Source organism: Uloborus diversus, chromosome 1, assembly GCF_026930045.1.
Source record: "Uloborus diversus isolate 005 chromosome 1, Udiv.v.3.1, whole genome shotgun sequence".
In the NCBI taxonomy this organism is placed as follows: domain Eukaryota; kingdom Metazoa; phylum Arthropoda; class Arachnida; order Araneae; family Uloboridae; genus Uloborus; species Uloborus diversus.
This window is the reverse complement of record NC_072731.1, coordinates 260005682-260020457: the sequence shown is the minus strand read 5'-3', so window position 1 is coordinate 260020457 and position 14776 is coordinate 260005682. Positions and strand designations below refer to the sequence as shown.

Here is a 14776-nt window from a genome sequence, read left to right as displayed (position 1 = left end):
GATGTTTCCACAGCATACTAGTCTGAACATCGCTTTGTTAGTGCATACAAATAACTACTGCGCAATTTCCCTTTATTTTTTTCCTTCGAAATGTGAAAGTGGATGAAATATAATGGCACCTAAGAGCGCTTTTTCATCTGAAGTAAGGTAGCAAGACAATTAGGTATGAGTGAATCTTCCATACACACATTTGAAAGTCAAGAAAAGGTAATCCGTAAAAGTTCGCCGAGTAGTGTCTAAAAAAAATGCAAAAGTGATGAAAATGGAAGCTGCTCTTGTATTGTGAATTAAAGAAACTAGGAAGAGGGGTGTTGCCATAGAGATGAAAACGTTATAAAAAAGGAGCGAAATAACTGTATTTAAAAATATATTAGAATAACGGTTTGGTCACATAGCACAAATCATGACCATCATCTTCATTATCTTTATAAGTTACAAATATCATTACTGGATCTACTGTCCAGTACAGTCATAGTGCATTATTTTATTAGTATACTGTAGGTACTGCACTAGTTCATTTTATGTCCCTCTTTCCCATTGATCATTGATTTTGCATCGTAACAGTATTTTACGTGGAATAAAAAAGCTTTTTTTAAAAATACAAATAAAAATCCGTTCTTGATGCAAGAAATGGTAATGTATAGTTAAAGATCAGTTGAACTTAGTTGGTTTAAAGCAGTTTGAAGTGGTGTTTATAAGTGTCTAAAATAATTGGGTATGTTTATAAAAGTTTTTATGCATACCCTTTTCCACAACGCGAGATTTCGACTTACGCGAGGGGTCTTGGAACGCATCTCGCGTAAGTCAAGATTCGATTGTACTCCTGAACCAATAGCCTAAATGTTCTAAGAGCTTAGCAAATACTTACTCAAATAGAGCAATCGACCGAAACATTGAGTAATACGAAAAGTTTGTTTTGAAAAAATGTTTGCTGTGATGTCATCACTTAGTATATCTCAATTTTTACATCTACATTTTTCTTTTCAAACATCAGTTTGCTTTTCCTTTTTTTTACAACTAGAAGTACATGCTTCAGGGTTCGAAAATATCCGAGATTTTAATATATATCCGATATTTTCAATTAGCACAAACTAAAGTCTTCAAAATGGTAAATGCATCCTCAAATCACTCTTTATTTTGTTATATTATAATTACAATATGTAGACTTAAAATTAAGGTTTCTTTCATTATTTATATCTAATTTTTCATTTTAAGTTTCTATCAATTTTAATGGAGTTCATTTAGCATTAGCTGTTTTACTCATTTTTCTTCTGTCAGCTACTTTTACAGTTATATGACTCGGAAATAAATGATAGACATTAGTCAGTGCACAGTCATAAGACGTTTTTATTTTTTCTAAACAATGTTTAATATTTCAATATGTACTTTTAATATTAATTAAAATTGTTACATTACTAATAATTTTATGAATATAAAATACAAATAAAAAAGGAATATTATATTACTTTGTTATATTAATGATGTATCAATGCATCATAAAAATATAGTACATAACCTTTTTTGTTATGGTTAATAATAAATGAGCAATATTACTACCATGATTAATGTGCTTATTATATTAAAAATACCATAGTTGAAAAAATAAATATCGAAAATAAAAATATATGATAATTTCAAAATAAAAATCGGATGTATAGATATATATTGGCAAACCCTGACATGTGCTTTAAATTATAATAAGATTATAGTGTTCTATCTTATTTCTAGCTCATATATGTGTGTGTGCAGTTGACTCAAATGTTTGTTTCCACGTTTTTTTTGCAGTTCTATACGTTCGACTACCTCCAGGATACAAGAATACTCCCCTTTCCCTGAACAATAGCAGTAATGTATGTAACTATCAGACTGAAGATTCGTTGCTCCACAAGAATGAACAATTAACTGTCAAACCTCTGGCATATAAAAATGAGTATTACACACGAGTTCGGAGGATGAACGGAGAAAATCTTCCGGATGAGTCTAAGAAAGAGAAATGTAACCTGGCATCTGCTGCAAACCTACCTGTATCTTCACCATCTAAAGTAAGATTTTGCTCCAAATTTAAACCCTTGTACAGTATAATTTCGATTTAACGATACCCAATCAATTCGATTTACCCAATTCAACGATTTCTTCAATTTAGTGATACATTTCACTGGTCTGGAGTTGACTGTATTAAATGTCTATGCTCTTCGATGGAATGATATCCTTAATTTAATGATAACTTTTTTATGGTCACTTGACCAGACTTAGATAAAATTTAAAACTAGCTGCGAATTCAAATAAGTTGTCAAAAATTTTCTGCCAAAAAAAACATGGTACTCCTTCTGAATCTTTTATCGTGATCCAAAGGAAATATGTTAAGTTGAGAGTGAGTAGGGTACTTCTAAGCAACTAGAATGTTTTTTCAATTATATTTACTCATTTTTTATTATTATTAATTGGGGGCAACTCAAAATTGGTTATCAACATTTTTCTCATTAAAAAAAATAATAATATTACAGAAATTTGTTTAAAAAATATCAAAATTTTCGGCAAACTTTGAAAATTTTCTGCGAACAATGTTCGTGTGTTCATCTATATTATTTGGGTCTGCCCTTGTCAATCGTTAAATTGAAGTTGTACTGTATATATATATTTATGTGTGTGTGTGTGTGTAAAGAAAACATGAATTCTGTGAATTTCAATCTTCAGATGTGCGAAATTCTATTTTTTAAATATTACTTTAGTATTACTTTATTTTAAGTTTTAAGATTTTTTATTTTCTATTTTTTCAGTTTTTCTATTTTTTCAAAAGTTTGCTCTTTTTCCCTGAAATATTTACTAATTATGTTATCAATTTTTCCCCTCCTCCCAATATTTTTTGCAGTATGTGTGGGTGTGAGAAATTACGTATCCTGTCTTGTAGCAGCCTAATGTTGAAAAAAGATTTTAAGTATATAACCTTTTTGAGATAGAACTCAAGAAAGAAACATGTGACGCAGAGATTTCCTTGGAGTTGATCACTTTTTGCCTTTTATTTTGTTGCCTTTTATTTTGTATTCTTTTTTCTACACTAATTTTAGATCATCAGTTTTTGATTTTTGAGGGTTTCTGTCTTTTTGTTTTATTTGAGGCATCTATTTCTAAATGCACTATCTTTTTGTGTCCTTAACAGGAATTGAAATTTTTGTATTCAGAGCATTAGTCCATTTGTGTGGAAGTCTTTTCCTTTATGGAAAAATAATTTTAAAACTATTTTTCTTTATGGAACTGGGATCAATGCAGCTTCAACACCACTCAACTAAATACAAGATTTAGATGAAGTTATGTCTAGTGTTTTTTTTTTTTTTTTTTGTTTTTTTTTTTTTCAATTTATAGCACTTTAATAGTTTTGATTTTTAAAAAATATGCAGAAGGTGAAAACACTACCTTGCATGCAAGTGGAATTTTTTGCTTCGTCTTGATATGAAAGTAAAACAATCCTATAGTTCTGCCTAACTGCACGAAAAATGATGCTTTCAACTATGAAGTCCCCCCCCCCTAAAAAATCTCCAGTTTTTCATGTTCTGGATATCCCAAAAGAATATAGGTTAATAAATTATGAAGAATTATGAACTAAAGTAGGAGTGTACACAGCATTACAGAAAACTTCTAATTTCTTACTAACTATAGAAAACTTATTTTCTTCAAACAAGCTTCGATTCCAAACAGTTGGAAGTCTATTGCCAATTTAGTCTGCTGTAAAAATATCAAGCTGATATAAAAAGGGAAGTCTTTGGTCTTTTTTATGCAAATTATGTTAAATATGTCCTGTTCTTCTTTTTTTCTTTTCTCCCTTTCAGCAATGTTATGGCTGTCTTGAAAAACATGTCAACTGTTCAATGTGTGGGAAGCTTTTGTTATCAGCATGGAAAAGTGGGAGGGGGGGGGGAGACCTGGAAAAATATTGAAAACAGATGTGAAATAGACACACTGCTCCATATAAAATAAAATGCTGTATTATTTTCTTTAACTTGGAAATAATTCTAGGACTTAAATATTTTGGTCCGCTAAATATTCATCGTAATAATATAAACTACCTGCTTATGGACTATTTTTACCTTATCAATTCATTTAGGTGTCGCAAAGTCATAGCCAAAGAGCTATTAAGCATGCCCTAAGACAGCAGCAGAAAAGGAGGCGACGGAATACTGCTATTGCTGCCAGTGGAAGTGCTCCTCCACCCATACCTCGAATAATCATGAAGTCTTTGCCTCCAGCCCCAGCAGGAGCAGGTATTTATAATCTTATATAATTAAAATATGAGCGTATGTATTTATGCATGTAACCTATGCATCTATGTAATCATCTATGTCCAAGTTTCTTCTCCCGAACGACAGTGAATTGACAATTGAACCAGGTATTGATGGATTCAGAATCTTCTGGTTTTTATGTTTGGATGTTTAACATAATTCTCCGATACCAATTAACGGATCAATTAAAAACTATTAATTATAAACTTAGATTTTGACATAAAATCCCTATTTTTCGAAAGCTTTCCTCAATTCAAATTATTATTCAGCGCGTCATCTCAACTTTCCGCAACAATGCTTTTATTGAAATTTATAGCGTGATGAAATCATTGAGACGAAAGATCTGTTGCCATTTTTTGTCTCGAATATGAGCAAATAAAATTCTGGGTTTTGTTTTAAAGGCTTCTCCTGTAATCGGGGGATTTAAAATGTTTACTTTTTGGTTATTTTTCCAAAATCTGCCACAAAATTTTACTGATTTTTTTTTTGTTCAAGCCTGATTGTTGAACATGCGTCACTTGATGTAATTTTTATTTTCAAGGTAGACCGTGCAAAACCGGGCAACGTAGCTAGTCTAATATAAACAATGATTTAATTTGAAAATGCACAATTATATGTGCAATATTTTTAGGTTTAAGAACATAATTAAAACATTTTATCACTTTAGAATATTTCTTATTTTCCTGTAAGGAACATCAAATTTAATTCTTGTTTTCTGAATAAAGTAACTTCTTTTCTGAAGTTCTGATTCATGAATTTGAAGTAATGCTAGCTGCTTAACAAATCAAGTAATATCTTTATTTATTTAACACATTTTATTAATGAAATGGTTCATTGATAGGCAAAGTTTCAAGCAATAAGAACTTAATCAAACTTATGACCTAAAAAATGAGTAACGAAATATTATAACTGCCACTACTATTAGTAATTTTAAAGATTTTCCTGTACTTTTACTTTTCCCTTTGCCATAGAATTGCATTATACAATGTTAAATTGCAGGATGCGTACCCGAAGAAAGATGGAGATGTTCGTTTGAAAAAACATCCTTAAGGGAGAGCACGAGGCACAAGCCTCAAACCATGAGAGAATTGCTAGCATCTATACCTGGGCTCAGTTTTAAGGTAAAAATCAGAACGTTATCTTTTTGTTTGCAGATGAAAAGTAATATCTCACCTTGCAGTATAATGTACATGCATGTAATAATTGTTCATTGCCATATGTTTTATAATTGTTGTAACTAGACATGAAAATAATCGGGGGGAGGGGGGATGCAGGGGTGAGGTTCTTCCTGAAAGAGTTTATTTCCACTCAGGAAAAATTGAAAGTTTTAGAATTTCAAGCATAAAATAATTTACTCATAAATTTATAATATTTATATTCTTATGCTTATTTTCTAAAAATATATTTATCTTCAGTATCCCTTATGAAAGCACTTACTTTGACAATGCAAACTGTTTGATATTTTAATTTCCCTATTCACCCAACTATCATTTGCTACTTTATTTATTTATACTAAATATATGCACTGAACAGTAGTATATCTTATATCTTTAAACGAACAATTCTTGTGGGTATGTATATATTTCTTATCTCAAAAACGGCTCCAACGATTTCGGTGAAATTTTGGATTTAATTGTAGTTTAGCATTCTAAGTTCATCTTCATCAGTGTTTTTTCTGTACAAACGCGATTTTTTTTACAAAAAACAGTTTTTTAATATAAAGTCGAATTAAGTTAAGCCTTGAAGTAAACTGTGAATTGACGCATCAGGCAGACGATTTGCAACCATAACAATGAAAATATGTCTCTTCTCGCTTTAAAATTTAACTTGCTTAGGGTTGCCAGGCTTCATTTCAATCACACTTGACTAAAAACAAATTCAAAAGCACCACTATCTAAGTCGATGTAAGGCTTTTTCTTTTTTTAAGCAAAACTATTGCTTGACCGTCTTATTTCATTTACTTATATCCTTTTTTACACATCAAATAGTTTTATATGTTTTTTTTTAAACCACGCATCTAAATTTTATTTCGAAAAAACATATGTCTAGAGACTTTATGTTTTGTTAAGACAGTTGTTAGCATTTGTTGGAATGGTTTGTGGATCATCAGTTTTGATGGATATCATGCTGTATGTAGTGTATGTAGCATTTTCTGGCTTAAAAACTAAAAGTACTTATTCAAAAAGAAAATTTCGATTGGGATAAAATTGTGAAACGCATCATAGTATGAAAGGAAGTATTCGGTTAAAAATCGATTTCACCATAGCAAAACTAAGGTCAAAATATTTTAATTACTGACAAGAAAATTGTATAGTGGAAACAAATGTAACAGATAGTTTAAAGCAAAATGTTGATTTAATTACATTCAGAATCTTCTTTGTTTGGTATTTTAGTGTTATAAGAAGGTTGAGTGCTTAATATTTCGTTAACGTGAAGCTTTTCAAGTATATTTGGAAAAGTATTGAACCTTAAAAAAAACACGATTTGACAAAAAATAATTCTTTTAAAGCCGAGCGAGGCTTGGTCGTCCAGGTACTTTATACTAAATATATGCACTGAACAGTAGTATATCAATAATATAAAATACTGGAAATATTATAGTTTAATGCATATCCATTTAATATGTGTAGTATGTACAATGTACATATGCATAAATGCATGTAAAAAAAACTTTAAGGAGCTTTCTGTTGAAATTTTTGAATTATTATTTTAAAAAATTCAAATAACAGTCAAAAAAATGGTTTAACAATTCACGAAGATTAAATTTTATCCAAAATTAATGGTTGAATAATGATTTAACTAATTTAGATAATTTTTGGTGTTTTGAACGAAGAAAGCAACTGGAAGTTGTGAAAGAGAAAGGGTAGTTTTAATAGTAAATATATTGTGTATATATCTACTAAGAATGGAAAAAAAAATGCATTCGTTTTTAAATGTTAAACACTATGTGTGTTTTAAAAAATATAACTTACAAAACTGCTTATTTATAAAAAATCAAATTGTTCTTTTTTTTCAAGAATCCCCCTCCCTCTGCTATCTCAAAATTTCTGCAAATTTTGCAACTCTAGTTTTAACATTAATTTCATTTGATATTGTGATGAAAATTTTTATTGGGAATAAATTGAAACCAAAAGTTTAACTAACGTGAGCAAAAAAAGATTTTAAGTTAGTTGTTTTTAATACGTAAATATGTTTTGATTAATACCTGTTTATCTTCTGTTGAGTGAAGTCCTTGTTATATTTTATGTGGTTTTAATACTTGTTTGCAACTTTTTCATTCTTTGTTCTATTTCTTAATTTACTTTTGTACGAAGTATAGCTTATGTTTAGTTTGGTTCAGCTTATAGGTGGCATGTTTTTAAATCCCCATCTGAACACAAATGCTGCATAACAAGCTCTTCTTCTTCTTCTTCTTTTTTACTAGAAAAAATATCTACATGAAAATCATAACAAGCTTGTGAAATAACAAAGCTTGTGAATAAATTGTCAAACTGAAGGTTTCCTGTTTGATAGTTACCTAAATGAAAACTGATTTTCTGCAACACAATAATTAAATAAACATGTATATATATATATATATATATATATGAATTGTTTCATGTAAAAGCCTATCCATTTTTTAGATTTCTTTTTCCTTTTTCAAAAGAGGTTATGACTTATCATTCCTTTTGAATTCTGACTGTTAAAATCTTGCTGTTTACACGTAGGTCTTTTTTCTGATTTGTTAAAAAGTTAGATTCTTTGAAACATTTTCAAGTTTCCTATTGTTGGAACTCTTCTTATTTTTATGCTTAAAGCCATGCTTTATTCACAAAATAAAGCTTAAGTTCAAGTTTAGTCATCTTGAAATTTATTTGTATGGAATGAGATTTTGTAAAATTTTAGATTCTGTGTGTTTAATGTTTTGTTTCATAAATTTGTCACATGAAATGTGCATTTGTTTTGAGAACTATATAGTTAAATTTTTTTTAAATTGTTTTTTAGCCTAGAAAACGATCAAATAGGAAATTAAGCACAGGTAACTGTTTTTTAAAATTACATTTCAAATCTGATCAAATGTGTATTTTACTGATAAAATGTGTATTGAATTACTCTCCACTGTTTTTTTTCTCTAGCTGCTCAAATTGCTCAAACCAAGAAAGGTTGCATCAACATAGAAACTCCAGATTCCATTCTTGTCAATACTAACTTAAGGGTAAGTACATTCTCAACTTCAGAAGAATCCTATTTTTGCTGTTTGAGTTACCTTCAAAATATTTAATAATCAGAACTTTTCTTTTTTGTAGGCTTTGCTTAATAAGCATACTTTTGCATCATTACCTCCCGTATACCAGTATCGTTTAGTTCAACTGCTACCTCAAGCTGATAGAATAATTGGTCCCGATTACTCGGTTAGGCTATCTGCAACTGCTTTGAATAATGAATTTTTTGCGAGGGCTTGTCAGGAGTGGAAAAAGAGATTACAGGACGGGGAGTTCACCCCTGAAAACCAAATGAAGCTCAAAGGGGAAGCCGAAAGGGATCACGGAAAACTCGATCCTTGGAAGGTAAGGAACATCGACATTTATAACATTCTCATTCTTCATATTCTTCTTTTGCAGTTTTTACTTCCTTTTACAAGGAAGTAAATAGACAATAATTTCCATTTTGCTCACCCTTGAATGAATGTTGAGGTTTTTCTTTGACCCGACCACACGTGCATATATACCTAAGAACACATAGATGACCGAAATATCCATTTTGACAATTCCCGAATTAATTACAATGAGTTTTCTCGTGACGTCTGTATGTACATATGTATGTGCGTATGTGTCTCGCATAACTCAAGAACGGTTTGTCATAGAAAGTTGAAATTTAGTACGTAGGCTCCTAGTGGGTTCTAGTTGTGCACCTCTGCTTTTGGTTGCATTCTCGTGCTTCTAAAGGGGTCTTTTGCACCTTTTTGGGGGGAAATCATTGCTAATTTCGATGAAAACTCAAATGGTGTTATAATTTAGCGGACACTTGATGATATATCGTCAATTTGTCGCCAAGTTTGTCTCCAACTTGGCGACAAATTTGGCAATTTGTTTTCTTCTAAGTCAGTTTCAATTTGGCCACTGTTGGTGATATTTAGAAAGTTAACAATTGAATCACATTACTATTGCCAATAATGGGGAAATAACACTAAATTGGTGTAAAAGGAAGTCATGTGATGCACACATCAGCTCGTTGATTAATACTATAAACATCGGGTAGTGCTTTATAGCTGTAAGGTTTCTAAAAATTAAAGTTCACTGTTGTAGAATTAAATCCTATTATAAGGGAAAATTAAAGACAAACGAATGCTTTTGATGCCACTAAAGTATTTTGAAATAAATTGCATTTTCGGAGTTATTCAAGTATTGACTAGCTTCATGGGTTTGTTAAAGTTTCAAGTGAGTACAATTATCTGGAAAAGAACTATCATATTTTGCGGAAAGAGGTCAAAGGGGAAAAGGGGTGCCATGTGAGACTATTAAACCTTCATAGTAACTTTGATGCTTTTGAACAAAATTTGAACATTGGTTTATGATTTAGAAAAGCTAATGAAAATTTTCCGATTCATTTTCACCATTACTGCATGGCAACTAGGGCAAATGGTGGCCCTTCCATCTTAAATAATTAAAAACTGAGCGTATGTAACTATGTATGTATGTATATCCAAGTTACTTCTCCCGAACGACAGTGAACTGGCCATCGAACCGGGTATTGATGGATTTGTGATCCTCCCGTCTCTTGTTTGGCTATTTAACGTAATTCTTCGTTATTAATTAGCAGAGATATCAATTAAAAACTATTAATTATGACACATTTGGACAAAACATTCCTATTTTTCGAAGGCTTTCCTCCATTCAAATTATTATTCCGTGCTTCATCTCAACTTTCCGTAACAATGCTTATATTAAAAAAATTTGTGACGTGAAGAAAATCATTGAGACAAAAGATCTGTTGCTATTTTTTTTCTCAAATATGAACAAGTTAAATTCAAGTAAACTTTTGTTTTAAAGGCTTTTCCTGGAATCGGGGGATTTAAAAAAATGTTTACTTTTTGGTTATTTTTCTGCCATCTGCAACAAAATTTTACTGATTTTTTTTTTTTTTTTTAAATTTAAGCCTTAGTGTTGAACATTTGTCACTTGACATAACTTTTATTTTCGAGGTGGACCGTGCAAAGCTGGGCGACTCCGAGTATGCTAGATTCTTGTTTCATTAGAAGAACCTTACAAAGAACAGACTCTAATTTTATACAATGCAATTAATTTTGAAGGTTCCCAGAAATATTTAAGTAATTTTTTTTGGCTCAATAAGAGGCTTATCTTATGAGACACGTCCACTACCAATACAAAATAATTAATTTAAATATTTTTAATAAAATCTTCAAAATTTTATCACTCTAACTCCTTAACCTCAAAATCAGTCCGACTCAGACACCGCAGAGGCCTGACAGAGTTGTTGACTTTAAGGGAAAATGACTGACTGTTGACACTTAAAATTTTACTCACGGGTCAGACTCCTTCACACCAAATCCATACCGACTCCTCAGCTCTGGTTATTGTTTACTAGAAATCTTCATAAAAGTGATTTTTTTTCTAAGTTTTGTAAGCTAAATGCCATGATATTCAACATTTATAATTGTATTTTTTCTATAAATTCATTACTCAATCTTTCTCAATTTCCAATCTTTCTTATCTTATTATCTTTTTTTGTATGTCTCAATTGTAGTCCCTTCTCCTGCTTAACTGCTGAAACTGATTTTAATGATAAATGATTTAATTTTAAAATGATATGATAATTAATTTTTGTGCTTGTAACAGAAATATTTAAGGACTTTCCTCTTTCTTTTTTTTTTTTTTTTTTTTTTTGTTTGCATGTTATTTCTTTTAAATTAGAAATATCTTCTGCTCTTTCTTTTTATACAAATCTAGCTTTTATAATGTATGGTTAAATATGTCATTTCAAATGATGTTGAAGTTTTAGAAACCTTTGGTGTAAATTTTTAATTTTATTTTTCAGATTGATAATTTTGAACCTGTCTGGGGTCATACGTAAGTAATTTTTTTTTTTTAATTTTTCAAATCTTTTATCTGCACAGCTTACTCTGAGCATTATATAATAATTTTTCATTTTAGAATAGATCATTCATATTTTCTTTTTCTTCCACTACTAGTTTTCATTTATTGATCATTATTGAAACAAATGTACATTAAATTGTTATAGCCTGATATTCTGTCTCCTTGGACAATCTTTATTGATTGGAACTGTTTTTTAATTTATTAATTATAAATATTATATCAATTAATAAAAAAATTAATAAAATCATACATAATCGATACCATATCAATAACAAAGGCATGATAAATATCATACATAATCAACATCATATCAATAATAAATAAATGATTTTTTATTATTATTTATTTGTATTTGCAAAAATTAATTTTTTTTTCAGCAATAATAATTCATTTTTTAAGATTTTTGAATTGAATTTGTGTGCAATGATTAATGCATTAAGTTTTTAGTGTGTATATGTATGCATTGTATATTTTTCAGTTCTCTCTCTGACATAGCAGACCAATCGAAATCCACGCCCTTTTCTTTAAATTCTCAACTGAAACCTTCTCTCAACAACCAAAATAAGCATGTGCCAACTATAAAAATCAAGCCAGTGGTTAGGAAGAGTAGACTAAGTTCAACAATTTCGAAACACCGTAATTCACCTCACCATGATGTAAGTTGTTTCGTTTGCTTGATTTATATACCAAAGCAACAATATCATGAAAATTATTAAGTAATTGAAATATTTTATGTTACAGTGCCTATTTTAAAGTGAATTGCATTATTTTATTTCATTTTTGTTTAAATTTGCAAATGATTTTATCATTTCAGTTCTCAAAAATAGTCGAATTTTTAGATGCAAAATTTAATATAACTTTGTGGTTTATATACTGAGTACTCAAACTAGGTTACTGCAAATTTAGAAAAACATGTATTGTTTCACTTTTTCTGAAAATATTTGTCTGAAAAAAAGATATTAATACTTCCAATCAAATAAAATTTTAAAATGGTAGTGCAATAACATTTAAATCAAATCATCACATTCCCTAAAAATCATGAAAAAACGTTAATGTTTTGAATTTTCCTTGAAGCAGTGGGAAAGAAACTAAATCTCCTAGTTACCTCCTTGTAGTGTTCATCTGAGGAAATGCAATTGCATAATTTTGCTTCTTTTGTGGGATTCTAATGCCTGTAAATGTGCAAAAATAGCAAATTTCTAAATAAATGCATATTGCTGCACCTTTTGCTTGGGGGGGGGGTTAAATTTTTAATTGAGAAAGTTCAATAAAAATTCTGAGTTTCACAACGAAGAAATAGAAATTGAGTGACTCAAGGAGAGCCATTTCGAGGCAACAAATGCTGTAAGCAAAAGGATTTCTCAACTCCAGGCAAAGTCGGTGAGCGACTTTGAATTTGAGTAAATGTTTAGGATGTGTTTACTCCTTCTGAAAGAAAGTTTTTGGGTTGCAAAACTATAATGCCCATCATTTTGAATAGTTGTTAAAATTTTCTTGTATAAATATGTTGAAAGCAGTAAAAGTATATCTGTGAAGAGTTCAATTTCCAGTCATGGGGAAAAAAAAAATGATTGCAGTTGTAATTCAACCGTAAAAAAAGAGAAAAATGGCAGTAGGCATTCGGCCTTGGGGCCGGATATTTGTTGCATCACTCCATCAGACATGGTGTGACCAATACGTGTTTATTTAAACTGCTACATAATTTTCGTGAACTCAGAATGGCATCTCTAAACACAATCCTAGAATGCTTGTATGTCCTATAATAATCTCCAGTTACATTTTATAGTCCCTAGATTTACCTTTTGGGAAAGACCTTTTAAGAAATAAACCTCAAACAGAATCTTCATAAAAATAGTTTTTTTTTTCAATAGAATTTTCAGTTTGTTAGAGTTTGCTTACTATTTTATTTTTGTCTTTATTTCAGAATACACATTTTAATTCTGCGTCTTCCTTAGTTTCCTTGTTTATTTCTTAATTTTTTTGGTAAATGGGATTTTTTAAAACTTTTTCATCATTATTAATAGAATGAGGCAATCATGGTTTGGAAATGCAAATGTGTTTAAATGTACTGTGGATTCTGTATTACAGTCAGTTGTTTACTTTTCTTCACCTCACCCTACCTTTTAGAAATTCTTTTCATTATAATCTTTATACATAAATGGCTACTTCTGTATGTATGTATGTCCGGGGTAAACTACTGGACCAATTTCAACTATTTTTTCACCATAGATAGCTACATTATCAGGGAGCAACTTAGGCTACAATTTTATTCCTAAAAAAACTTTTAAAAACGTTATGATGGAAAGCAGTACATGTCATGTAATTTCCCCATTAAAAAATTAAATATAAAACCCATTGTTTTCGAAAATTCGTTGCCTTACAACAGCCATATTACTGTCTAACCACGGATTGTATGGAGAGGCAAACATCCGGTTTACACGCGGAAATGGAAGCATCCATTAGTTTTCAGGGATGTCAGATTTTGCAGATGTTAGCCTCTAAATTAAGCAGCGTCTCATTCAAATGAGCGAAATACGCACATAAAATTTTTATCTTTCCCTCATTGAGGTGGAGTCGCCTTAACTGGATGTTTGCCAATTCCATACAATCCATGGTCAAACAGTAAAAGTAATCATAATGAAATTTTTGAATCAAGGCTTCTCTGGAGCAAACATGAGTTTAAAGTAGAGACGTACCGAGTAGCACTTTGGCCGAGTAGCCGAGTGCCGAGTACTCGGCCTTTTACTACTCGGCCGAGTACCGAGTTACCGAGTAACTCGGCCTTTCACTACTCGGCCGAGTTTCCCAGTACCAATTATGTTGACAGAAGGACCACCGACACACACCGATGAATTTTGAACTTATTGCAATAGCAGTATAGACCTCCTTGTCCATATAATAGTTTTTAAACTAAATTCCTGCTGAAACTTAACTACAAAATTTTGCAAAAATATTTTTCAAATTAAAAATGAATAAATAAAAGGTATGACTTATCAAGTTGGAATTAAAACAAATTATACAAATTTATTCATTATAGGTCTAGTTCGCTAAACATAAATAATTTTTAAAAGCAAAAAAGCAAATGTGCAGGAACACTGCAGACACGTTTTTCTGTGTTACAAGGATCGTCTTTTCAGTGCATAACATGTGAACTGAAGAATGTAAAGGCATACGACAAAAAATTCGACTTTTGCCGGATACCTTTAAATCAACGAGCTCACATTTTGTGCATTGAAAAAGAAATTCCTCGTAACGCCCAAAACACGTGTTTGCTGTGATCCTGCACTGTGCTTCTAACGTTGTTTTATTTCCTTTTATTTTTAAAGCTAAGGTATTTTTATATATCTTATAACTAATTTTAGTTTGTAGCAAAAATTCCATATTTGCACAATTTTTAACAAAAACGTT

The 14776-nt window shown here is 30.5% G+C and overlaps 1 protein-coding gene across 1 annotated transcript in view; it reads left to right on the top strand.

The window, feature by feature from the left end:
- Nucleotides 1-14776, top strand: part of LOC129220358 (polycomb protein Asx-like) — a 40418-nt gene that overhangs the window by 13860 nt on the left and 11782 nt on the right. The window contains exons 5-12 of the mRNA XM_054854769.1: nt 1786-2042; nt 4100-4256; nt 5274-5395; nt 8259-8292; nt 8390-8469; nt 8561-8821; nt 11310-11341; nt 11847-12024. Of these exons, the coding sequence (XP_054710744.1) occupies nt 1786-2042; nt 4100-4256; nt 5274-5395; nt 8259-8292; nt 8390-8469; nt 8561-8821; nt 11310-11341; nt 11847-12024 (1121 nt within the window). The remainder of the gene's footprint in view (nt 1-1785; nt 2043-4099; nt 4257-5273; nt 5396-8258; nt 8293-8389; nt 8470-8560; nt 8822-11309; nt 11342-11846; nt 12025-14776) is intronic.